Source organism: Cervus canadensis, chromosome 15 (genome assembly GCF_019320065.1).
Source record: "Cervus canadensis isolate Bull #8, Minnesota chromosome 15, ASM1932006v1, whole genome shotgun sequence".
Classification (NCBI taxonomy): Eukaryota; Metazoa; Chordata; class Mammalia; order Artiodactyla; family Cervidae; genus Cervus; species Cervus canadensis.
The window spans coordinates 13,893,113-13,921,021 of NC_057400.1; the positions used below are offsets into that span (position 1 = coordinate 13,893,113).

The 27,909-nt window shown below is 39.6% G+C and overlaps 2 protein-coding genes and 1 long non-coding RNA gene across 12 annotated transcripts in view; 1 reads left to right on the forward strand and 2 right to left on the reverse strand.

Moving 5' to 3' along the window:
• Nucleotides 1-27,909, reverse strand: part of NCKAP5 (NCK associated protein 5) — a 1,111,865-nt gene that overhangs the window by 518,759 nt on the left and 565,197 nt on the right. The gene's annotated exons all lie outside the window — the stretch shown is intronic.
• On the reverse strand, nt 292-23,001 carry LOC122453559. The gene is made up of 3 exons (XR_006273102.1): nt 22,989-23,001; nt 15,424-15,433; nt 292-436 (listed from the first exon to the last, which is right to left on the reverse strand). It is a non-coding gene; the product is annotated as an uncharacterized LOC122453559 (long non-coding RNA).
• On the forward strand, nt 21,744-22,876 carry LOC122453557 (ATPase GET3-like). Its single transcript, XM_043487527.1, has one exon. The coding sequence runs from the start codon at nt 21,752-21,754 to the stop codon at nt 22,664-22,666; it is 915 nt and encodes a 304-aa protein (XP_043343462.1). The 5' UTR covers nt 21,744-21,751; the 3' UTR covers nt 22,667-22,876.

The following is a 27,909-nucleotide window of genomic DNA, read 5'->3' on the forward strand; positions in this document are numbered from 1 at the left end:
ACCTCAAGACTATTATACAGAGTGAAGTAAGTCAGAAAGAGAAAGACAAAAATCATTTATTAATGCATATATATGGAATCTAGAAAGAGGGTACTCATGATTCTACATGCAGGGCAGCAAAGGAGACACAGACATAAAGAACAAACTTTTGGACTCAGTGGGAGAAGGAGAGGGTGGGATGACCTGAGAGAATAGCACTGAAATATATACGTTACCATATGTAAAACAGATAGCCAGTGGGAGTTTGATGTATAATTAAGGGCACCCAAAGACCGTGCTCTGTGGGTGCTCTGACAACCTGGAGGGATGGCGTGGGGAGGGAGGTGGGAGGAGGATTCAGGAGTGAGGGGACACATGTACGCTTATGGCCGATTCATATTGATATATAGCAAAAACCATGACGATACTGTAAAGTAATTATCCTCCAATTAAAAAACTAACTTGAGAAGGAAATAGCAACCCACTCCAGAACTCTTGCCTGGAGAATTCCATGGACAGAGGAGCAGGACAGGCTGCAGCCCATGGAATCGCGAAGTGTTGGACATGACTGTGCTGCTAACTTTCAACTTTCATAAAAAAACAAACAAAAAGTAAATGGAAGTCTTTACTCGGAAAGGCACTTTAGATCACCACGTCCAATCGAGGTCCTAAAGGGTGCTAACTGTCCAGGGGGATCCAGCCCAGCCCAAGTCTTTGTCTCTGTGCAGAGCAGATCAAACCTCCTCTTCATAGTCTCTCTTCCCAACATAACTGAGTGAAAAGCAAATTTTCAGGAGGTTGGTGGAATTGTGCTTCTGGAATATTAGTATTTATACGTACAACTTTTATCTACATTTATCAATTACTTTCCTTTGCCATTTAAGATCAAAATAAAACTCCTACATGATGATAGAAAAGCAACTGGCAAGACCATAAAACATTTTAATCATCATTATATTAGCATCTTTAAAAGCAGTCTTCCCAGGTGGCTCAGCGGTAAAGAATCCACCTGCAATGCAGAAGACGTGGGTTCAATCCCTGGTTCAGAAAAATCCCCTGGAGAAGGAAATAGCAACCCACTCCAGTATTCTTGCCTGGGAAATCCCATGGACAGAGGAGCCTGGCAGGCTACAGTCCATGAGGTCACAAAAGAGGTAGACACAACCGAACAACTAAACAATAACAAGAATAATCTTTAAAATGCCTCCTAGAAAAAATTTGCGTCCCTCTTCAGAAAACAACAATGTTAAATGCTAAGTGTTGCTTTTTGTTTTTTGGGTCAATCCTTAAATGTTGTGAAATGTGGTTCCTTCAGTTTTACAGGTATAGAATATTGGTGCACTGTGTAAATTTCTATACAAGCTAGGACTCTCAAAAGTTTGTGATCAAAGAAATGGATTCAACAGATACAAAGAAAATGAGTGAGACCTAACTGCTATTAATTGCTATGGTCAAGAAAAACATGGGTATTAGAACACAGGCATGGCATTCATCACACCCAAATGCCTAGAACATCAGCAGACCAGGAAGAATTACACATAGTGCACAATTTACAAAGACTCAGTATACTGAACATTACTTTCAAGGTGTTATTGCATAAATAAAAGCACAACTTCTATAATACTGGGACTCTGAGCCTTATTTTATTTTCCTTTTTGCTTAAAAAAGGATCCAAAAGGATCCATCTAATCAACAAGATGGTGGCCACTGGTATTCAGTATGACCATGGCTGGTGGCAGCAACCCCACTGACGCGTAGGGCAAGGATATATGTACATATGCACATTTAAAGAGTGTCTTTGTTAGGGTTTCCCTGATGGTGCAATGTCTAATATTCTGTACTCCCAATGCAGAGGACCTGCATTTGATCCCTGATCAGGGAACTAGATTCCACATGCCACAACTAAGAGTTTGCATGTTGCAACAAAAGCTCCCGTGTGCAGCAACTAAGCCCCAGTGCAGCCAAATAAATAAAGATAAATATTTCAAAAATTCTTAAAAATAAAGTTTAAAAATGTATACTCAAAATTACAAAAGAAATTATGAAACCAAATCCAGGGCAAATCAAGTGAGTGAGAATAAAAGATGGGAAAAAATTAATATTCCTATATATATAATAGATATATATTAATGATGAATCCAGACTGAGTGTTCTAAGCACTTTTCATGAATTATCCACTGAATCTCACAACACACTGGACTGTAGGCACTATTTCCAAGACAATTTTCATTTATGATTATGAAGCTAAGGCTATAGGAACTGGTTAGCAGAGCCAGGCTGAGCCTAGGCAACCTGATTTCAGGGTTGCAGAGGTTGATTGCCTCTTCTTACAAGTACCAAAGAGTTTTTGTCCTGGTTGAGTGAACTTCCATCTCAACCACTGGACCAACGGTCATTAAGCCTCTCCCTTTCCATGACCTGTTAGACTGCGGGGGGTATAAAATAGATTTAACAGACGGTCTTAAAAAAAAAGAAGAGACAGTCTTTTGCTATTAAGAGTATTATAAAGATCACACATCAAACAACAGGATGGCAGAACATGAGTACCGAGAGCAGAAGCTGGTGAAATTTTTCTGCAAGAGACCAGATGATAAATATTTTAGGCTTTATGAGCCTCACAAGTTTCTGTTGCAACTGTTCGGGTCTGCCCAAGTAGCACGAAAGTCAGCCAAGACAATAAAAGAATGAATGGGTGTGGATGTGTTCCAACAATCTATTTCCAAAAACATGTGGGGAGGGGGACAGCTCAGCCATAGTTCGCAGACCCTTTATCAAGATTACCAGCTAACATCTCATGAAAGGAATGAATCACAATCATTTCGTTTCCAGGAGGTGGTATTTCTTTTATCCTAAATCTATAAGCTCCCCAGAAGCCACAGGGTTAGGAACGGTCTTATTATTATTGAGGAACAAACACAATTTTATACACTTTTCCCAAACTTAATGAAACTGCAGCCTCTGTCAATAAGCAAGAAGTTAATTTTGTGATTTCCAAAAAAGGACAAACCCCATACTCTGGAAGTCATGTAATATTTGTGTTGATCAGTGTGCAGGGGACAAATCTCCCATCCATTCCTGTGCGGCCATCTCTGTACAAAGCCACCAGCTTTATGTTACACAGTGAATTACATTTTATCATTTGACGATGAGCCATTAGCCAAAGTCTCTTCTTATTCTCATTTAGAAATAGATATCCACCTCTCCCCGCAAAAAGAATAGTCTATAGTCATTTGCTGCCAGTGTTAGAGATTATTCAAGTTACTTTAAATTGGCAACAATTTACAAAGGACCTACTTCATGTTAAGCTAATCTCAATATTAGATAATTCTGAATACTAGCCATAAAATATGGATAGATAAAAGATTCTTTAGTCATACAGATAAATATCTTGTTTTTCTCTAATTCTCCAAGAGGCTATAGGATTTAATGTTGGCAGGATATGACATCTTTAAATGCTTTCTATTATATATTCTCAGATGCAAAAGTAAAATTTTAAGTCTAACACTAAGATCAAACAACTTCAGAGTATGCAATAAGACCCTTGAGTGTACAGACTGCAGATTACGGCAAAAAACTTGTTTTTCCATCTCTCTACCAAAAGTTTTGTATTTACTATGTGCTAAATAAGTTGACTTTCTTCTGTGGTCAATAGTTAAGCCCCCTATTTTATAATGTCTGAGTTGTCTCAGGAGAGAAAGAAAAAGTTTACAGACTGGAATTTGTGTAGCCCTTGGGTCATGCTGTTTTTACCAAAAATTTAACTCCCCAGATTGTGCATTTAGTTCATATTTTAAAGACTTCAAAACTTCAAACGTCCTTTGTCTGTAATCATTGATTGCTGTTAAACTAAATGTTTTTCAGTCTGTAATCAATACTTCCTTACAAAAATAAACCCAGGCATTGACAAACAGCAACTCTGCGGCACACTGCGGCTTGCCTGAGAGCAGACAGCATGAAAAACTACTACTTCCTAGAATTTTAAAAGATCGCATTGACTCCAGCACTTATTACAATTTTTACAAGTTTCTTACAGCTGAATCATTCCACTGTAACAAGACTTTATTAAATTAGACAGCTATTGAGTAATAAGCTTTCTGAGAATAACAATTAACATGCCTTTGGCCTTTATTGCTGTTTCAAACTATTGCAAGCACACTGCTCCTGTTCCTTTTTACATCTTTGGTGGCAAAGTCGTTAAAGAGCAGTAGCTAGATAAAATGAGGTTACGAAATGTGATGATTTTGTGTATCATCAAACTACTGTAAGTTTTTTAAAAAAGAAATCATCGCACTTTTTGGACCCTAAATGCAAGGCATGCTTTTATGTGGGATTTTAATCCTGCACACTCTAAGATGTACATTCCTGGATTTTGTAAGCACTTGATTTCCAATTAGTTTGTTTCTCAAAGGATACTCTTTAATGCAACTTCTGGTGAGAATTAAGGTAGATGTGAGGCATAAACAGCCAGCAACACATATAAGATTGCCATCAACATACACCATGTGTAACTCTCTCCCTCCAAGACTAATTCACTCAAACACCAAATTCCTAAAGCACATAACTGGCAATAAGTATTCAGTGGTCTGGGTAAGAGCTAAATGAAGCTGGGAAGAATAACACCAAGCACTTCCAAGTACAAGAGCACACAAATAAGCACTTCCAATGCACACACCTTAAATCGGTTATGGCATTTGCTTGCCTTCCTGTTTATTAGCAAAAAAAAAAAGATCCCAAGGAACAGCAATTTTAAATCATATGAACCCTGCATGTATTTATCCATGACAAACAGCAACAAAGGCATTTACAATTTTTATTAGCAACCATTGATATTTACTGCCAACAGAGGTGGTTTTGCATTACAGTGAAGCAATTCAGTGAACCAACTCCAAGGTTTTTCAAAACATACTTTCTCTTTCTTGTTCCAAGATGCCTCAGCTCTTGTTCCTCTATGCCTCAGCTCAAAATTGCCACCAAGTGGATAGACAAATACCAGTCTGACAGTTTATAGCTGCACAGCAAACAGCTGCTTCTGATCTGAGGACCATTAAACAAATCACATCCACCAGCATTTTCTAAATTGCCTACTATGTACAAGGTATTCTCCCAGATGCTACAGATTAAATGCACTTTGATTATGAGGGAGAAGACCAAAGTCCAATTATGGCACCACAATTTTCTAGATATATGTAAATTATATTTATCTCTTAATATATAAAATTTAATGTATATATAAAAATTTATATCTGTAATCTATAAAGGAAAAAATAACCTATTAATGCTACTGTGCCTGAGAACAAGGGTAATACCCAGCTTGGGAAAAGTTTTCTTACTGCCAGTAACCGTTTAATTGCATGATCAAGAAGCTTCTGAACACATAAAATTGGAGTCACTTCTTAAACCACTGATAGTATTCAAGAGACCAATAAAGTGGAGGTTATGTGGACCCCCTTTTACAATCCTTCACAGAGATACTGTACCAGACCTGATAGTGGTGATGTATTACGCAGTTCACTGTAGGACTATAACCATGGAAAGGCCAGCACACAGATGAAAAACATCTGTATTCCCAGCTAGTCAGCTGCCTCTCCTTGCCACGGGTACACCCTGACCTTTCACACTGTCGAGTGCAGCATACGGGAAACTCCCAAAGGGAAGAGAATCTATAAAGACACTTGATCAACCATTTTATTTCATGAAATATCTAATTTATTCAAATGAGTAATTCTGTTCTATTCAGGCTAACCCTCAGCTTCCAGCATTATTTTCCACTACAAAACCTATCCTCTCTCTCGGAAGCATGGGCACCAAAGGGAGGAACAGTAACTTTTAATGGGTGCAGTTAGAACTTGAATTTTTTATCTGAAAACCATAAAGCTTTTAAAAATGAATTTGCAAATGTAATTGAGCTCCTAATAGCTGCTACTGATAGTAATTAAAGAAATCTCATTTCCCTAAATTAAACATAATGAAATGTTTTTCAAGATCAAATAAAACTAGAAAATGCCATCAGGATGATAGAATTTGCCTCTGAAAGTGGTGTTCTGGAGTCTGCAGAGAAGCCTCCATTGCCAGCAGAAGCCAACGGCTTGTAGGGTAATGGGTAATGGGGAAGTCATTTCCACTGGATCATATCAGTTTTTATTGACTGACAACCAATCTGAAAGGCATCACGGTGCTTATGCAAATGTAACAGGCATCCTATAAAGCTCTTTCATTAGAGTCTTTAAAGAGTTTGTTATTTAATTAAATGTCAGCATGTCCTCAGTTCAACTTGAGCATTTTCAAACTTAATGTTTAATTTTCTCTTTTACTTTTGCCTCTTCTTAAAGTGAAAAGGGCACTTGGGACCCATCAGTGACCGCCTCACCCTGGTCCTGTTAAGAGGCAGAGAAGCACTTCAGCTGCTCAGAAGTGATCATTACCTCCCCATTTCTTAATGGTCCCCAAGAGGGAAAAAATATCCAGACTTTTCTTCTGTATTTCAGCAGTTTATCATCCTGGTGGTCAAGAAGTTTTTTTCCCCTTATGATAGATCAAAATATTTTGTGTTTTAGTTTCATTCCTTGTCGTATTGGTTGGACTTCTACCAATCCAAGAAAGTCTCACAGCTCTTCATAAAAAGGTCTTATTTCTGAAGGAAACAATCAGGTCAGCCTTCAGTCTTCTGTTAGTAGTCACATCACTTCTCATACTAGGACAAGCTTTTATCTTCACACTTATGTATGGTATGAACAATGATGTATTCTTGTGGCTTGTTACCAGCTTTTTTTAAATTATTATTTTTGCCACCCTTCTCTGGTATTCTCACATGTCCTTTAAAAATGATTCTCAAAATCAGATACAAAACGGTAGCAAGAGTTAGGTAACAAACCACTGATAAATGTTACTAAACCCGAGTGCTCTATGCTGTCCCCCCACTACACCCCCACAACACACATACCAACAGTCCTTCTCCACTGAAAGCCCCTCATTCACCTGCTGAAGAACCCATGGCAATTGTTCAACAAAAAGCTATCTTTAACCAACTAATGATTTTTTATTCAAACCTATAAAAGGTGGTCAGCATCATGTCTCATTAGGGAACTGAAAATTAAAAGAGCAGTGAGATATCACTATACACCTTTTAGAAAGGCTAAAATCTAAAACAGTGGTAACAACAAATGCTGAAGAGCAAGAGGAATTAACATTCAATGCTGGTGCCAATTCAGAATGGTACAACCAATTCAGAAGACAGCATAGCAGTATCTTACAAACCTGAACATATGGTTCCATATATAACCCAGCAATCATAGTCTCTGGTTTTCATCAAAATAAGTTCAAAAGTTATGCCTACAAAAAACCTGCACATGAATACTATAGCAAATTTTGGGGGCTCAGGGCAATATGCTCCTAAAATATGCCAAATATACTGATTATTTTTGAATTACAATAATTTACTCAAACTGGCCAATGCCAGGAAAAACACTCTGACTCCCTTCTTTCCTCCTGAAAGTGAGAAATAAGTCTCCCATGTGAAGAGAAATAAATCTCCCTATACCAGGAGGACAGAAAGCATCACCAGAGTCAGGGGACCCAAGGATAAGAAAGCTATATAAACAAGCTCTGCTGTTTCTTTATTAGCATGCCACCCCAAGCACAAGCCGTTTTGCCTTGCTAAACCTTCACAAGTAATTGCTTGTCTAAAAAGAAAGTAACTGTTTCTTTGTCTCAAAATAATATAAATGATATATAAACAGTCTTTTTTTATTTTTTATTTTTTGGCCCTTGTATTTTATTTTATTTTTTATTTATTTATTTTTTTAAATTTTTTATTAGTTGGAGGCTAATTACTTCACAACATTTCAGTGGGTTTTGTCATACATTGATATGAATCAGCCATAGATTTACACGTATTCCCCATCCCGATTCCCCCTCCCACCTCCCTCTCCACCCGATTCCTCTGGGTCTTCCCAGTGCACCAGGCCCGAGCACTTGTCTCATGCATCCCACCTGGGCTGGTGATCTGTTTCACCATAGATAGTATACATGCTGTTCTTTTGAAATATCCCACCCTCACATTCTCCCACAGAGTTCAATAGTCTGTTCTGTATTTCTGTGTCTCTTTTCTGTTTTGCATATAGGGTTATCGTTACCATCTTTCTAAATTCCATATATATGCGTTAGTATACTGTATTGGTCTTTATCTTTCTGGCTTACTTCACTCTGTATAATGGCTCCAGTTTCATCCATCTCATTAGAACTGATTCAAATGAATTCTTTTTAACGGCTGAGTAATATTCCATGGTGTATATGTACCACAGCTTCCTTATCCATTCATCTGCTGATGGGCATCTAGGTTGCTTCCATGTCCTGGCTATTATAAACAGTGCTGCGATGAACATTGGGGTGCACGTGTCTCTTTCAGATCTGGTTTCCTCAGTGTGTATGCCCAGAAGTGGGATTGCTGGGTCATATGGCAGTTCTATTTCCAGTTTTTTAAGAAATCTCCACACTGTTTTCCATAGCGGCTGTACTAGCTTGCATTTCCACCAACAGTGTAAGAGGGTTCCCTTTTCTCCACACCCTCTCCAGCATTTATTGCTTGTAGACTTTTGGATAGCAGCCATCCTGACTGGCGTGTAATGGTACCTCTATAAACAGTCTTATAAACAAAACATTATACAAACAAAGCCTGCTCTGGTCACTTTGGAGATCCCATTTCTAGGACATTTTCATACGTATGAATTAAATTTTTAAAAATTTCAAGTGAAAGTGTTAGCTGCTCAGTTCTGCCTGACTCTCTGTGACCCTGTGGACTGTAGCCCTCCCAGCTCCTCTTTCCATGGGATTCTCCAGGCAAGAATACTGGAGTGGGTTGTCATTTCCTACTCCAGGGGATCTTCCCAACCCAGGGATCAAACGTGGGTCTCCCACATTGCAGGTAGATTCTTTACCATCTGAGCCACCAGCCTTGTAAACAAAACACTATATAAACAAAGCCTGCTCTGGTCACTTTGGAGATCCCATTTCTATGACACTTTCATATGTATGAATTAAATTTTTAAAAATTATTTACTTGTTTGGCTGCATTGAGTATTAGTTGCAATACTCAGGATCTTTTAAGTTGCAGCATGTGGGATCTAGTTCCCTGGCCAAGGATCAAACCTGAGTCCCCAGCATTCGGAGTGCAGAGTCTTTCTTAGCTACTGGACCACGAGGAAAGTCCTTTCAGGTTTTTTTTTTTTTTTCTCCTGTAATATGTCAATGGCAATTTAAGTACTAGACCAACCAAAAGAACTAAATGGATTAGGGGGCGAATTTTTCCTCTCCCCAACAGCTGTCATGGACTGCAAGATACTCTCTGGATCTCACTTGCCTGTCCACTCCCACCTTGAGGCACAGATATCCTGGGATCTCTCGTCATGAGAGCCAGGGACAGGTGAGACTACTTGTCAGCCTCCCAGCTCTCTGGCTGCAGGATCTGATGGAAATAAGAGTAGTGAAAGTCTTTTTTCTTTCTAAATTTAGATTATCAGGAGAAAACGTGTGTGGAACGAGCTTCCTAGACATAGCAGCTCTGGTAAATTTGGTATTAAGTACTGATTCTTTCCCTCCCAAAGATGATCACTGTTTTTGTTTTTGTCTTTTCCATCATTTGTCACAAGGAACGAAAACCATAGGGCAAGATGCAGGCAAAACCCCTATAAGCCTGCTACTCAAGCTGGCCTCACAGACTGTTAAATTAATGGTTCTCACCAGATCAGCAAACTCTACCATGGGTCCTCTATGTAAAAACTGAAGGAGAATTTTCTTTTTGGCTTGTTCTATGTCTTGAGATCTTGGCTTTATGACCAGTGAGAATATTCTCTCTGGTCTCTGCCATCCAGAAGGTACCCTTACTGTGGTGCCTCTCATGACCAATTAACTAAAAAGAAGTTCTGCAACACAGAGTTACAAACCACACTCTCTTTGTCCGCTTGTGTCAACTCTCAGGTGAAACTGTCATAAAGGGTGTCAGTTCATAAAGGGGCATTTGTCATTTCAACTTCCGTTGCCTTTTTAGTGCTGCGAAGATGCCATTCCAACTGTGCCTGCCTGACGGCACACAGCAGGTCTATGACTGGACGCACCCACAGTCTTGGAGAACCCAGAGATGGCATCTCATGTCACCATTCTTACCACCCAGAGCCACGGGAGGCTCTAACTTTCTTAGACTAAGTTGGAAGTAAATTTTTTAGCTCTTTTAAGGGCTGCATACTCTTCTGTGAGATTTCTCTTTCATCTTGGGTTAAGTCATGCAAAGGCTTATTGGTTAGAGTCACTATTTGAGATTAATATAAGATCCTACTTATCAACTGCCAGACAACAAATCCTTCAAATTGGCTGCACTTAAAAGAAAAAAAAAAAAAATTAGAGAGCTCTCATTTTAAAAACAAATCAAAACATGATAAAACAAACAAAACATAGAAAGTGTTTTAGGGACTTTAGGGATGCCCTAAAAAGATAAGAGAAATTGGACTTAAAAAAAATCCATTGTAAGTTCTCCTTCTTAAAAAAAGCATCCCATGTCCTCTACTCCCCCAGGTCCTCCTACAAACAATCAGGAAATGGATCACCTGGAAACCAATATTCAAGGGCTAACAGAAACAACCATCTTTGTCTTGCAAATTGCTATAAAACCAGAAATACAAATCTAGAAGCAAGTCAAGGCCTACCTATCATTAGGATCCCCAAACATTGTCTGTTTCTTTCAAAATGCTTGTAGATATTATAAAAGATCAAGATATCAGAAACAAAAGGATCCTGTACTTAAGGCGGAAAGAAAAGAAAAAAAAACTACATAGTGACTACCCTAAGGCTTCTGGTGTGTGCATGCCAAGTCGCTTCAGGCATGTCCGAATCTCTGTGACCCCATGGACTCCTCTGTTATGGAATTCTCCAGGCAAGAATACTAGAGTGGGTTGCCATTTCCTGCTCCAGGGTATCTTCCCGACCCAGGGATCTAACCCATGTCTCTTATGTCTCTTGCCTTGGCAGGCAGGTTCTTTACCTCTAGCACCACCAAGGAAGTCCAAGACTTCTGGTAATAAGACAAATACACTCTAAAACTCTTATGAAAAAAAGGACATTTTCAATCTTTATCCCTTGAACATGTAAATCTTACCATGTCTTTGAAATGTAAATACTCCAGGAGATAACTGAGACAAAGTTGAAACTAAAAGAACAAAACAAAACAAAACAGGAAAGAGGCCTTTTGAAATAACAACTAAGAAAGCTCTCTTGTCGGAACTCTAAACAACAGCCACCATAACAGCGTCTGTCAAGAGCAAATACAAATCTTAAAAGTCCTCACCATAAGCAGCAGAAGACTTTAGCCATCTGAGCAAATAAACAATTCTTTCCAACTGTTGTTTATATTCTGTATTGTACCAGATTCATAGGTAAAGTTTTAAAATGAAGGCAAAGAGACCTCTGTTTATGTCTGTATCTATGCCTATGTATGTACATTAAATGATATTTTTCTACCTTCAGATGGCATTACCAAAGTTAATTTGTAAAAGAGTTCAATTTAATCGCTTAAAAACAAGCAGATATTTATACAAATTCAAATATAATGGAAACTGAGCCAAGTACTTGTCATGTTTATGTGATCTGGGAAAAATTTTTTGTAAATAAAGTCTAACTTAAGTTTTTTGGTTTAGTTAAAACAGACAAGTTCTTACAATTACCAACATTAGGTATAATACTTTTATTCTACCTGGTTTTACTAAAAGTCAAGACAGTCTATGTTATTTCTGTTACAAAATGTGTTAGCAAGAAAATCAGTGTGAGATAATGACTCATTTTGTCTAATGTTTCATAAAGTTTTTGTAAGTAATCTAAGTATAACTGTTGAGAACAATAATTAAATAGATGCAAATAGATAAAAAGGTTTTAAATCAATTTTTAACAGCAAATATGTTATGATATGTGTTCTTAAATGCTATCTTCTAAATTCTTTTTGTTAATTTAAAACCTTAGAGTTTTGCTAAGTTAAATTAAATGATGAAAACTCACTGAATATCTGGATTTCCAAATAAGATAAAATACCAAAACATTAATTTCTAAACAAATTTACATTTACTTGTGTTTAACCTCTTACTTCACAGGAAATAAAGATGTTTGGATTTATTTGCAAATATGCCTTGTGCCACTTTAAATTATTATGCTATGAGGAAATGTATGTTTATAAAAATTATAAAATGTGTTCAAAAGTTAAAAGAATGCAGGCATAGCAGGCAGTTCACAATCACACACTTCTTAGTTGCCACTAAAAATTAAAGTTTTTAATTAATATCTGTGATTAAGGTCACCAGAATTAATAAGGGCAATAATTCTGTGTGCATGAAAAGAAAAATGTACTTCTGGATAAGGTATGAAACATGAATTACATTTTGTTGATGGAAAAGAAAATACTTTGTCCTAAAGTAAAATGATTTCCAGAATAAAAAAGGAAAACACAGGACAAAAGCTGAGTTAAAAAGTTTTTGAAAGTTTATGGAATGTAATTTTATATGTGCTCAAGCTAGATAAGATTGAATTAATTTCAAAAGCAGACAGAAAGGTTTGTTTGAAAAACAAACTTTACTTTCAGTAGTGTACTTGTTTAAAGCTGAATCTACTAAAAGGACAAATTTTGATCAGCCCTTCTCCTGAAAACAGGTTATAAAAGATGTTCTTTACTTTTAAAATAATCAGCCTAAAACATTGTTTCTTACCAAAATTATTTCCGTGCCTTCATGCTGTTTCTATCAGGTGTTGGATTTTAAAAAAAACTGTGAGTCCTTGCAATTAAAAAACAAGAACAACTAAGTTTTACTTACATCTATTCAGTGTTCTGTATTTGCCTGTGAAGTCTTTAATTTTCACTATAGTTAAATGGATAACCATGTATTGTTTCACAGTGACCTATGATCGTATTTCACCAAGTGTTTTAAAATCTTATGATAATTTTGTCAAACTTCCCCAAAAATCAAGTTCTATGTGAAATCTTACTGACTTGGAAATGACCTTTGAGTTTTCCAGAGGGCCTATGAATATTACAAAAGATTTGTTTTCTCTCCTTATGAAATTGAAATATTAAACTAATTAGGCTAATTTGGTATATTAAATTACATGGGAAGCACTGTTAAGTAAGTGATGATAAAGCTTACTAGGTTGTACTGTGTGGGTAAATGTTATTAATATAACTTTTAAAAATCATATGAAATTTAAAAAATTCTAATAAGTCCTGGTATAAGTTTATTACTTATAATTCTAGTTATTATCATAAATGTTTGTCACAGAAATAACCAGATTTCCTTGCCAATTGCATTGGAATGAAGCTTCACCAAGATCTTTAACCACAGCCATTTGAAAGTCTTCTATCATTTAACAAGTTATTGTTTTGCTCAGACCCTTTTACAAAAGCCTCTGGCAAATGTATTTCATCTTTAGAGAAGTTCATGGAAAGGAACCTAACAAGTTCTCAGTTGGTAAAGAATCCACCTACCCATGCCTGCCAAGAGGCTTCCCTCATAGCTCAGCTGGTAAAGAATCCGCCTGCAAAGCAGGAGACCCTGGTTCGATTCCTGGGTCGGGAAGATCCACTGGAGAAGGGATAGGCTACCCACTCCAGTATTCTTGGGCTTCCCTTGTGGCTCAGCTGGTAAAGAATCTGCCTGCAATGCAGGAGACCTGGGTTTGATCACTGGGTTGGGAAGATCCCCTGGAGAAGGGAAAGGCTACCCGCTCCAATATTCTGGCCTGGAGAATTCCACGGAATTCCACGGGGTCGCAAAGAGTCGGACACAACTGAGCAACCTTCACTTTAACTAAAATACAAGTTTCTGATAACTTTAAAAATTATACCACTGAACTAAAATTTACAGATCCTCAATGGAGAAATTGACAGCTTCATAAAACTTCTAACAAAAGATCAAGCAGAACAAGAATAATTACATGGGGCTCAATGAACTGCTGAGGATAATTATAACTTTTAATTACTTTTTATTTAAAATATTGCTGATTCTTTAATTTTTGTTTTTCAGATATTAGAAAACCTTTCCTCTTAAGCTAACTATGACTTAGAGAAAATTTTTAAATGATTCTTTGTAAGCAGAATTGAAATATTTTTCTCCTTACCCGATCCTTCCAGAGTTTGAAACTCTTGGTGAGTATTCTTAACTTCTTGATAATATAGTTATTTGCATAAGTTCAATAAGAATTTTCTCTCCTTATAATAGGACATGATTGGAAACATTGATTATGTTACCAAAACTTTGATTGGAATGTCATTTTTGAGAGAGACACATATAGACTCATGACCTGACAGCTTTAAAAAATCCATAATGCCCCACCCCAAAATTGCACTGGTACCTTGCTTATTGGACTCCCAGCAACTTTACTGATGAATAAGAAAAGTTACTTCCTGGCAGGTCCAGGAAACTTAAGATATTCTGAGTATCTTAAAAAAGAGAAGAATTTACCCAAATCTATAGGTAAATTGCAGGCAGAGTCTGATGGCAAATGTCCAGCATAGTTTTTCAGCTTTGAGAGGCTACTAAAAGCTTAATCTGGAGATTCCTTATTAAACAATCCAGCAAAACAGATGAACGATCAATCACTATTATTGCTATACTTATGTAAATAACCAGGCCACATTTACAGAATCTATTTATTTGCAAGCCAATTAGTCTAACTTTGGAGATCTTTGGCAAAAATCATTTTCAGAGAGAAAAATTATATTTCAATAACACCCTTGTGACTGTTAGATTCTTATCCTTTTCCACACTGATCCCTGCCCTGGGGGGCTACCCTGTCTGGTCCTCATTAATAGGTTTTGTACTCTGGCTTCCTGTCAGGTCTGGCCCAGCAAGAAATCAGGAGGAAGCGGGGAGGGAGGTGGATTCATTTACCTAACTAAACTGTTTGTGTTTAGAGAACATCAAAATCACACAGAACAGGGCTTGTTAACACCCAGATTGATAACAATGTTAACACTGTTAGCATATCTGATTCAGGCGGGCTGGGATGGGGCCTGAGAACATACATTTATAAACAGGCTCCCAGGAGATGCTGCTGCTGCTGCTCAGAATACCACTTTGAGAACGGCTGCCAAGCTCCCTCCCTGAAATGGAACTTCTGAATGCTTCTAACGTCCTTCCACTAAGTGACTGCTCCTCTCAAAGTAACTCATTCTACACGACTGTGATGGTTAATTTTTTGTGTGTCAACCTGACTAGGCCTTAGTATCCAGATATTTGGTCAAGCATTATCTGAGATATTGCTGTGAAGGTATATTTTTGATGAAATTAATAGTTAAGAGAGTGGACTCTTGAGTAAAGCAGACTATCCCCCATAATGTGGGTGGGCCTCATCCAATCACTTGAAGACCTTATTAGAAAAACAGTAACCTTCCCCCAGGGCTTCGCTGGTGCCTCAGACAGTAAAGAACCTGCCTACAATGCAGGAGACCTGAGTTTGATCCCTGGGTTGGGAAGATCCTCTGAAGAAGGGGATGGCAACTCACTCCACTATCCTTGCCTGGGAAATTCCATGGACCGAAGAGCCTGGCAGGCTACACAGTCCATGGGATCGCAAAGAGTCAGACACAAGTAACACTTTCACACTTTTCAGCCTCCCCAGAAGAAGGAGGCATTCTGCCAGTAGAATGCCTTTGGACTTAGACCACAGCTTTCCCATGGATCTCCAGTCTGCCAACCTACCTGCACATTTTGTACTTGATAAGCCTCCAAAATCATGTGAGTCAATTCCTTAAAATAAATCTCTCCACAGACAGCCATGTAGATAGACATGGAGAGGTAGATAGATGCATGCATGCATGTGCACACACACACACACACACACACAACCTGTTAACTCTCGTTCTCTGGAGAACTCTGACTAATACAAGGACCTAGTTCCCTCCAGGTTCTAGGAACTGTTCCCTGCACGGGAATGTATGTCCTACATGTTTCTTCAGACAAGCTGATAACACTGATGGCTTAAAGTCTCTGGTACATGCACTGTCTCTGTGGCATCCCTATTTCTACACTTCTGGAAAAAGTCCCTATGTAATGAACTCTTCTTGAATTACTCTATTTCAAATGTGTCCTCTGTTTTCTGTTGGGATAGCAACCGGTATAACGCATCCTAAATTCCATGAGTGGAAAAGTCAACTCACCTTCTTTCTTTCTAAGCCTGTGGCTCCTTGCTGTGCTTCCTCCCAGGCACCTAGATTTGTAAGCTCAGTATCACTTTCTGACTTTATGGAATTGTTGGTTCAACTTTCTGGGTTCTCTACAGTTCTGGAAGCCTCTTAGCAAGTAGCATGTCATTTTGGGTTTTTGGATCAGTGGAGTCGAACACAGCATGTACTGGGCATCTTCCAAATGTTCCCCAACTATGTGTTAAAAAAAGGAATACATTAAAATTCTATAAATCCTTATAGATTGCATATGCCTATCATATACACTGCTTCCAGACTCTAAATCTCAGTTTCTTTCGGGAACACTTTGCTCCAATAAGCAAAGATTCGCCATTAACATTTTGGGTATTGGTCCTTCTTCCACAATTATATCTGTGTCTATCATTTCTCCATTCTCATTTCCACAACTCTGCTTCATGATTCTGTTATTTATGACCCAAATAATTAAACTAACTTTTAAGTTGATTCCTTGCCTCCAGTCTCCCTTTCCACTTTACATCTTAAATATCTGATCATAACTTTTTCTTCCTAGCGTGATGGCATCCTATTAGCAAACTAACATGACACAAACTTCTTAGTTATTATGTGGAAGATTCTTCACAAGCTGGTCCCATGCTAATTCTCATATCAGTCTTACCAATTCTTTAACCTAATGTTCTACTCCACGTGCTGCTTACCTGTATTTTGTACACATTCTGAGCATCTCCAGCTCTGTGTCATACCATATCCTTTGCTTTAAACCGTTGGCTATTCATTTTCACATGCATCCGCTAAAACCCAGTTACAAGCCTGTTACTGGAGCTTCCCAGGTGGCACAGTGGTAAAGACTCCTCCTGCCAATGCAGGAGACACAGGAGATGCAGGTTCGATTCTTGGGTTGGGAAGACCCCTTGGAGTAGGAAATGACAACCCACTCCAATATTCTTGCGAAATCTCACGGACAGAGGAGCCTAACAGGCTACAGTCCATGGGATCACAAAGAGTCAGACACGGCTGAGCATGCACACACACACATCTTGTTACTGTCACTATGCCACCTACACTGACCTTTCATTTCCTCAAACACTTTTAGTTGTGCCTACATGTCACATTTGAAATCTACTAACATCATATGATCCAACAATCCCACTCCTGGGCATATATCCAGGTAAAACCAAGATCTGAAAGGATACATGCACATGAATGTTCATTACAGCACTATTTACAGTAGCCAAGACAAGAAAGCACCCTCAGTTCAGTTCAGTCGCCCAGTCTTGTCCAACTCTTCACGACCCCATGGACCACTGCACGCCAGGCCTCCCTGTCCATCACCAACTCCCTGAGTCTACTCAAACTCATCTCCACTGAGACAGTGATGCCATCTGACAATCTCATCCTCTGTCGTCCCCTTCTCCTCCTGCCTTCTATCTTTCCCAGTATCAGGGTCTTTTCCAATGAGTCAGCTTTTTAAATCAGGAGGCCAAAGTCTTGGAGTTTCAGCTTCAATATCAGTACTTGCAATGAACACTAAGGACTGATCTTTAGGATGGACTGATTGGATCTCCTTGCAGTCCAAGGGACTCTCAAGAGTCTTCTCCAATACCACAGTTCAAAAGCATCAATTCAATAGCACTCAGATTTCCTAAAAGTCCAACTCTCCCATCCATACATGACTACTGGAAAAACCATAGCCTTGACAAGACGGACCTTTGTTGACAAAGTAATGTCTCTGCTTTTTAATATGCTGTCTAGGTTGGTCACAACTTTCCTACCAAGGAGTAAGTGTCTTTTAATTTCATGGCTAAAGTCACCATCTGCAGTCATCTGGAGCCCCAAAGAATAAAGTCAGCCGCTATTTCCACTGTTTCCCCATCTATTTGCCATGAAGTGATGGGACCGTATTCCATGATTTTTGTTTTCTGAATGTTGAGTTTTAAGCCAACTTTTTCACTCTCCTCTTTCACTTTCATCAGGAGGCTCTTTAGTTCTTCTTCACTTTCTGCCATAAGGGTGGTGTCATCTCCATATCTGAGGTTATTGATATTTCTCCCAGCAATCTTGATTCCAGCTTATACTTCATCCAGCCCAGCATTTCTCATGATGTACTCTACAAATAAGTTAAATAAGCAGGGTGACGATATACAGCCTTGATGTACTCCTTTACCTATTTGAAACCAGTCTGTTGTTCGTGTCCAGTTCTAACTGTTGTTTCCTGACCTGCATATAGGTTTCTCAAGAGGCAGGTCAGGTGGTCTGGTATTCCCATCTCTTTCAGAATTTTCCACAGTTTATTGTGATCCACACAGTCAAAGACTTTGGCATAGTGAATAAAGCAGAAGTAGATGTTTTTCTGGAACTCTCTTGCTTTTTCGATGATCCAGCAGATGTTGGCAATTTGATTTCTGGTTTCTCTGCCTTTTCTAAAACCAGCTTGTACATCTGGAAGTTCACAGTTCACATATTGCTTAAGCCTGGATTGGAGAATTTTGAGCATTACTTTACTAACATATGAGATGAGTGCAATTGTGTGGTAGTTTGAGCATTCTTTGGCATTGCCTTTCTTTGGGACTGCAATGAAAACTGACCTTTTCCAGTCCTGTGGCCACTGCTGAGTTTTCCAAATTTGCTGGTATATTGAGTGCAGCACTTTCAAAACATCATCTTTTAGGATTTGAAATAGTTCAACTGGAATTCCATCACCTCCACTCAATTTGTTCATAGTGATGCTTCCTAAGGCCCACTTGACTTCACATTCCAGGATGTCTGGCTCTAGGTGAGAGATCACACCATCATGATTATCTGGGTCATGAAGATCTTTTTTGTACAGTTCTTCAGTGTATTCTTGCCACCTCTTCTTGATATGTTCTGTTTCTGTTATGTCCGTACCATTTCTGTCCTTGATTGAGCCCATCTTTGCATGAAATTTTCCCTTGGTATCTCTAATTTTCTTAAAGAGATCTCTAGTCTTTCCCATTCTATTGTTTTCCTCTATTTATTTGCATTGATCACTGAGGAAGGCTTTCTTATCTCTCCTTGCTACTCTTTGGAACTCTACATTCAAATATGTATACCTTTTCTTATCTCCTTTGCTTTTCGCTTCTTTTCTTTGCACAGCTATTTGTAAGGCCTCCTCAGACAGCCATTTTGCTTTTTTGCATTTCTTTTTCTTGGGGATGGTCTTGATCCCTGACTCCTATACAATGTCACGAACCTCTGTCCATAGTTCATCAGGCACTCTGTCTATCAGATCTAGTCCCTTAAATCCATTTGTCACTTCCACTGTATAATCGTAAGGGATTTGATTTAGGTCATACCTGAATGGTCTAGTGGTTTTCCCTACTTTCTTCAATTTAAGTCTGAATTTGGTAATAAGGAGTTCATGATCTGAGCCACAGTCAGTTCCCAGTCTTATTTTTGCTGACTATATAGAGCTTCTCCATCTTTCACTGCAAAGAATATAATCAATCTGATTTTGGTGTTGGCCTTCTGGTAATGTCCATGTGGAAAGCACCCTAAATGTCCATAAACAGATGAATGGATAAAAGAGATGTGGTGCATATATACAATGAAGTATTACTAAGCCATGAAAAAGAATGAAATAATGCCATTTGAAGCAAAATGGAAGGACCTAAAGCTTATCATACTGTGTGAAATCAGTCAGAAAAAGACAAATATCATATATCACTTAGATGTGGAATCTAAAATAAATGATACAGATGAACTTACTTATATCACAGAAACAGATCTATAAACTTAGAAAGCAAACTTACCATTACCAAGGGGGAAAGGTGGGGGAAGGATAAGGATTTTGAATTAATATAAAATATGCTATTACATATAAAATAGATATTAAAAAAGGACCTACTGCATCAAACAGAGAACTCTGCCCAACATTCCATAATAATCTACATGGGAAAAGAATCTGAAAAAGAATTGATATATTCACACATACAACTGAACCATTTTGCTATAAACTTGAAACTAATTCAACATTGTAAATCAACCAAACTCCAATATAAAATAAATATTTATAAAAAGTAAGTATGTATGTCTCAACTCTCAAACTGGGCTGTAGGTAACCAAAGGGCCCATCCAGTGGTGTTCTACTTCCTTATATCCACCAAACCTCACCCGGAGTCGTTGTCATAGCACAGGGATAGCACTCAACACATCCTTCTTCAACGTGTTTCCTCACTGCTGGTGGAAAACCACGCTTCTAAAGAACCTGTACTGACCATGCTCCTACTTTGAGGCAATAATAACATACAGGAAAGAACTCCCATCTGCCTGTGTTTTACAGAAAGAAGAAGACTCTACACGTAGCTAATTTTATTGAGTGTTTGTTTTGAAAAGAGCAACTACAGTGTATGCTTTCATTCCTGGTTTTCACACTTTTTTTAAGAGGCTTTTCAAGATGTACTTCCAGAGACTATAACTCAAAAGATGCAAATGTGGTCCAGGAATTTCCTTATTACAGAGGACTTTTAGCTATTCAAAATGCGTGGTTTTGTATTTGACCCTCACTTTGACAAACACTAGAATAGTGTACAAAAGAAGAAAATGCATGGAAAAGAAACAGAGATTTCATGCTATTGATGGAGCAGTTGTATAAAACATTATTAAACAGGTCCTATTAACAGAAAGTTTTATTGGAGTTTTTCATTAAAAAATCCACATAATACAATGAATGAAGGTATTTGACAACTGAGAAAATGATTCTCTGTTTGCCTTATAAATCCCCTCATATAACGAAGGTAAACTAGCTAATTCTTTTTTTTTTTTTTAACTAGCTAATTCTTAACCTCACAAGCACTGATGGGTACTAACATGGTTGCTATATGACATAAAACATTTCATGCAATGCAACTAAAGGGTGGGTGCTTCTAAATGAAAGAGGCCACAGGTATCCAGAGAGGAGTATTGATACCTATACATATTAAGCTGGGCAAAAATCAGACAATTATCCTTCAGAAAATTCATAACATTCCTTTTCTCCTTTCTGTTTGCTCTCAGTTTGGGAGGCTTTCATTGGAACCTATTTGAAGCAAGTGTTGAATATATTTGCTATCATTGTGTTCTTTGATCTCAGTACACTGGATTCAGCTATAGAAACAGGCAATGTGGGTAAATAGAAAGAAAACACACTGCTACCTGCAGATAATATTTTTCTGGGCTGTGAGCAGAAATCCAAGACGATTACCAATTTTGCTCAATTTAATTTAAAGAACATGAATAGAAACAGACACTTCAATCTTCAGAATGGAAGTTTTACCTTCTGAACTCACTTTGAATTCTGAGTTAAGAAAATTCAAAGTACTGTATTGATGAAAGTGAAAGAGGAGAGTGAAAAAGTTGGCTTAAAGCTCAACATTCAGAAAACTAAGATCATGGCATCCGATCCCATCACTTCATGGCAAATAGATGGGGAAACAGTGGAAACAGTGGCTGACTTTATTTTGGGGGGCTCCAAAACCACTGCAGATGGTGACTGCAGCCATGAAATTAAAAGACACATACTCCTTGGAAGGAAAGTTATGACCAACCTAGATAGCATATTAAAAAGCAGAGACATGAGCCGGTTCCAAGATGGCGGCAGGGGTGGCTGGGTGGGGGGTTGAGGCAGAGGAGTGCGAGGATGCCCCTGATGTGGAGCCACTGGAGCCCATGCTTAGCAACATCATCGAGCAGCGCAGTCTTAAGTGGATCTTCATCGGAGGCAAAGGTGGCGTTGGCAAGACAACCTGCAGCTGCAGCCTAGCAGTCCAGCTGTCCAAGGGGCGGGTGAGTGTTCTGATCATCTCCACTGACCCAGCCCACAACATCTCCGATGCATTTGACCAGAAGTTCTCCAAGGTGCCTACCAAGGTCAAAGGCTATGACAACCTCTCTGCCATGGAGACTGACCCCAGCCTGGGCATGGCAGAGCTGCCAGACGAGTTCTTTGAAGAGGACAACATGCTGAGCATGGGCAAAAAGATGATGCAAGAAGCTATGAGCACATTCCCAGGCATCGATGAGGCCATGAGCTCCGCAGAGGTGATGAGGCTGGTAAAGGGCATGAACTTCTCCGTGGTGGTGTTCGACACCGCGCCCACACTGCTCAACTTCCCCACCATCGTTGAGCGGGGGCTTGGCCTCCTCATGCAGATCAAGAACCAGATCAGCCCCTTCATCTCACAGATGTACAACATGCTGGGCCTCGGCGACATGAACGCAGACCAGCTGGCCTCCAAGCTGGAGGAGACGTTGCCTGTCATCCACTCCGTCATCGAGCAGTTCAAGGACCCTGAGCAAACAACCTTCATCTGTGTGTGCATCGCAGAGTTCCTGTCCCTGTATGAAACTGAACGGCTGATCCAGGAGCTGGCCAAGTGCAAGACTGACACGCACAACATCATCGTCAACCAGTTCGTCTTCCCTGATCCCGAGAAGCCCTGCAAGATGTGTGAGGCCTGCCACAAGATCCAAGCCAAGTACCTGGACCAGATGGAGGACCTATAGAAGACTTCCACACTGTGAAGCTGCCGCTGCTGCCCCATGAGGTTCGGGGAGCGGACAAGGTCAACACCTTCTCGGCTCTCCTCCTGGAGTCCTACAGGACCCCCAGTGCACAGTAGCACCTCCACCAGCCCCAGCTGCCATTTCACACCCACCTACCACCCTCCGGGGCAGAGTTTGCACAAAGTTCCCCCCCCAATACAGGGGAACCACTTGGGGGATGGGAGGCAGGGAGGAAGTCTTTTTCCCATGGTGGGGCTGGGGGAGTGATAGCTGTCTGCTCACCTCTCCCCACCTCTCCTCCCTTAATAAAATGATCTTAAACTTCAAAAAAAGAAAATAAAAAGCACAGACATTACTTTGTCAACAAAGGTCCATCTAGTCAAGGCTATGGTTTTTTCAGTGGTCATGTATGGATTTGAGAGTTGGACTAGAAAGAAAGCTGAGCACAGAAGAATTGATGCTTTTGAACTGTGGTGTTGGAGAAGACTCTTGAGAGTCCCTTGGACTGCAAGGAGATCCAACCAGTCCATCCTAAAGGAGATCAGTCCTGAATATTCATTGGAAGGACTGATGTTGAAACTGAAACTCCAATACCTTGGCCACCTGATGTGGAGAGCTGACTCATTGGAAAGGACCCTGATGCTGGGAGGGACTGGGGACAGGAGAAGAAGGGGACAACAGAGGATGAGATGGTTGGATGGCATCACTGACTCGATGGACATGAGTTTGAGTAAAGTCCGGGAGTTGGTGATGGACAGGGATGCCTGGCATGCTGCAGTTCACGGGGTCACAAAGAGTCGACATGACTGAGCAACTGAACTGAACTGAAAGTGCTGTATTCATTCATTTGCTCATTCAAAACATATCACTGAGATTTTGTGCCAGACATGTAAATAAGGGGCCACCTACCACAGTAGCATCCAGGTGTCCTATTCACATCTCTGAAGAAGAGTTTCTCTAATCTCCATTTCCCCAACAACCTCTATTGCCTCATTTCTAGGTTAGTTCTACCACTTGCTTGTCTGTATACCTTCAGTATTTGGGATCTCAATCCACCTCATATTCAATCAACAAAATAGTCTTGCCAAATATCATTTAGATCATTGGCTATTGGATTAATAATACAAGATGGTACCTCAGTGATTATCAATGATTCAATTAATCCATCAACATCTAAAGTTACTGCTGCTGCTGCTGCTAAGTCACTTCAGTCGTGTCCGACTCTGTGTGACCCCATGGATAGGCGCCCTCCAGGCTCCTCTGTCCACAGGATTCTCCAAGCAAGAATACTGGAGTGGGTTGCCATTTCCCTCTCCCCTAAAGTTACTGAGAACCTACTATTACTCTAGGCATTGGAGGTGAGTGGACATCAAGGGGAGAAGGAATACAGGAGAAATACAACATAGGACTTTGGCTCTTAAAGACTGGTGGAAGATTGGATAATATCCCTCCTCCCCCAAGATGTCCATGCTCTAATCACTGTAATCTATAAATTAATCAGGAGGGATTTTGAAGATATAATTAAGGTTACACAATTCAAATAGAGATATTATCCTGGATTATAAGGATAGGATGAATCTAATCCCATGAGTCTTTAACAGAGAATTTCTCTTGCTTTATTCAGAGAGATGAGGCAGAAGGAGAAGTCAGAGAGCTTCCAGGTAAGAAAAGTATTGAATGCACTATTCCTAGCTCTGAGACATAGGGGCCCACATGCTAGGACTAACTAGAAGGCTTCCAGGAGTCAGCAGTGGCTCCCAGTTGAGAAAAATGAAGACCTCTGTCCCACAATCACTAGGAACCAGATCCTGCCAACAACCTGAATCAACATGGAAGCAGATTTTTCCCAGAATCTCCAAATAAGAGCCCAGCTGGCCAACACCTCGATGTAGACCTGTGAGACCAGGAATAGAGAAACCAGTCAAGCTGTCCCAGATTTCTGACCTACTGAACCTATATAAAATATACCTAGTCACTATAATCCGCTAAATGTACATAATTTATGGAAACAACTAAAGACTAATACAAAGAATCTATGAAAGATTTATATGTGGGGTAGCACTACTCTATAAAGCAACACATTTCGTAATTAAGTAGAAGATGCAGAGTCTGGCAAGAACCACTGGTGCAGCGCCATATACACATAAAAACAGCTAGCTAGTGGGAAGTAGCTATGCAACACACGGAGTCCAGTCTGGTGATCTGTGCCAATCTAGAGGGGTATGGTGAGGACAGGGAAGGGAGGCTCAAGAAGCAGGGGATATATGTATAATTATGACTGATTCACATAGTTTGACAGCAGAAACTAACACAACATTGTAAAGAAATTTTCTTTCAATTAAAAAAAAAAATTAAGTTTTGAAAAGATCTGGAGGAGAGAAAAGTCAGTGAGATTTATAGAAGTCACAGAAGGCTTTTTGCAGGAAATAGAACTTGAACTGTTTGAATAAAGAAAAGTGAAAGTTGCTCAGTTGTGTCCAACTCTTTGTGACCCCATGGACTGTAGCCTGCCAGGCTCCTCTGTCCATGTAATTCTCTGGGTTAGAATACTAGAGTGGGTTGCCATTCTCTTCTCCAGTGGATCTTCCCAACCCAGGAAACGAACCCAGGTCTCCCACATTGCAAGTGGATTCTTTACTGTCTAAGCCACCAGAGGGGAATAAAGAAAAGTGCTACATAAAGAAGTGGGGAACTTCCCTGGAGGTCCAGTGGTAAAGAATCCACCTGCTAATACAGGAGACATGGGTTCCAAGCCTGATCTGGGAAGATGCCACATGCCATGGTGCAGCTAGGCTTGTCCAGCACAACTACTGTGCCCGCATGCCACAACTACCAGGCCGACATGCCCTAGAGCCTGTGTTCCACAACAAGAGAAGCCCCCTCAGTGAGAAGCCCACACACCACAAGTAGAGAGCAGCCCCCACTCCACAACCAGAGAAAGCCTGTGGGCAGCAATGAAGAACCAGAGCAGCAAACATAAATAAATATTAAAAAATAAAACATAAATAAGATAAATATTTCAAACAAGTGAAAAGACATGGCAGTGGCAGGAACAAGCAAGTCGGGATAACGGTGAAAAGAACAGCTCAACCGGAAGGGTAAACTTAATTGGTTAGCATGGATCATAAGGTTTATGAGTTAAACAATGGTTTAATTGTTCATAGGGGTCACCCTAGGCCAAAGTTAGGATGCAGAGCAAAGCAAAGAGGAGTGTGCAGGCTCCATGATGGGGGTCGCTGAGCCCTGCTTTCCATCCTTCCTTCAGTCATAGCAGTTCTGTGTTGATAGTTTTCACATGTTGCATCTCTGGGTATGACTACATTTGCAAAAAAGGTTCCATGGCTGTTAGTTTACCAGGGTTGCAGTAACAGAGGACCACAAAAGAGGAGACAGAGCCCAGCAGAAATGTATCCTCTCACAGTCCTGGAGGGCTGAGTCTGAAATCAAGGTGTCATCAAGGCCAAACTCCTTCTGAGGGTGCTAGGGAAGGACCTATTCCAGGCCTCTCTTCTAGCTTCAGCTGGATCTTTAGCTTGTGGTGATGTTACATTCAGCCTTCACGTGATGTTCTCCCTATGTGCATGTCTGTGTCCAAATTCCCTTCTTCTAAAGACATCAGGCACTGGATTAGGAGTTCATACTATTGCATTAAACTCTTATCTTAACTGATTTCATCTTCAGTGAATCTGTTTTCAAATAGTCACCTTCTGGGAATTGTGTTTAGGACTTCAACATATGAATTCTGGAGGGAGAGGGCATAGCTCAACCCATTACAAGCACTAAAATAAGCTTTGAGAACTATATGTATCAAATACCAACTGTGAGCAGCATGGAAGCCCCCCAACCAATAACCTACCTTCCAGTGTATCCAAATTGAAGCTTTCAGGCAAGCAATTTACTCACTCTTCCTCCTACTCTTTCCTCTCTGAGGACTTTCTATACACAGGGCCAACAGTTAAGGCCCAGAGTTTTCTCCTTTATCACTTGGAAAAATCCAAGTGAAAAACTATTTCTAGGGAGGACACTGTTTTACTCATTATATTACTAATTATATGGTAATTTACTACCTTATGCTTGTTGATCAGCTGCTTAGTAATTACTGCACTGACATCCTCTTTGCGACAGGAGCCAAGACCCCTGACTCATTTTAATCCCCTACCACCTAAAGCCTTGTTCTATGTGCAGCATGAACTCCATACATTTTCATTAAAATCAGTATATCTGAAAATATATTTAAACATTACACATCCAAAAACTGAATTCAAAGCTAAATGTAGACTCTGCCCCATAGAACTACACTCCTGGCCAATTTGTGATGCAAGCATATGGGTCCTTCAGTATGCCAAGCACTTTGGCAAATACTACCTTGTAACTGAGTGATACACATATACACATAGCACTTGTAACTACAGTAGACGCGCTGAAGATTCAGCCTTCCAACCAAAGCTGGAAAAGCGCCACCTAGCGCTCCAATGTCAGCATTACATGTCAATACAGGACTGAGCGAAGCACCGTGGTCTCTGGCAACGAGCATATTTCTCAAGTGAAAATATAAAGACAGAAACCCATTTTAAAATTAAGTCTCAGAAGCTCTCAAGTGAGATCCAAGTTTTGAAAAGTAATTGCACCCCCAAAGCCCAGGATGTCCAAGAAATATTTATTTTATTTTTCATGCCAATAGGAAAGCAGGACACCCCAGAGTTATGCACAAAGGCATTTTCTTCTACAACCACAAAGGATACACAGCCAAGGTGAAAAGTACAGATCTGCCTTAATTTCCTGGAAAGCCCTTGAAATGTAGGTTCAGATTCAAGAGACTTCACATGATTCTCCCTTCCCCACCCTCAAGGATCCGATTTGCACTTGCTGCTTCTTGTTCTTACTGTGCCCTCTTGCAGAGTTCATATACAGAGCCTATAATTAGGCGTTCGCCACTCTTGAAAGCATATGTTTTCCACAACCGTACCACTAACCTCAGAAAACATACTCTACATAAATAGACAAAAGTCCACGAAGAAAGATTTTTTTAAAGTTTTAGATAATTTCTATCACAGTCAAGGAACAGTGTTAGCAGAGACTTTTTTTGGTAAGAAATTTAATTACTGCATTTAATATTCACATAAAGCACTGTACTAAAGAGTAAAGATCTGTATGGGAAAACATTTTGAATTAAAAAAGGACTGTACCCACATTTATTAGAGTTATAGCATCTTAAGTCAGAACGGGATTGCTCTATGGAAAAG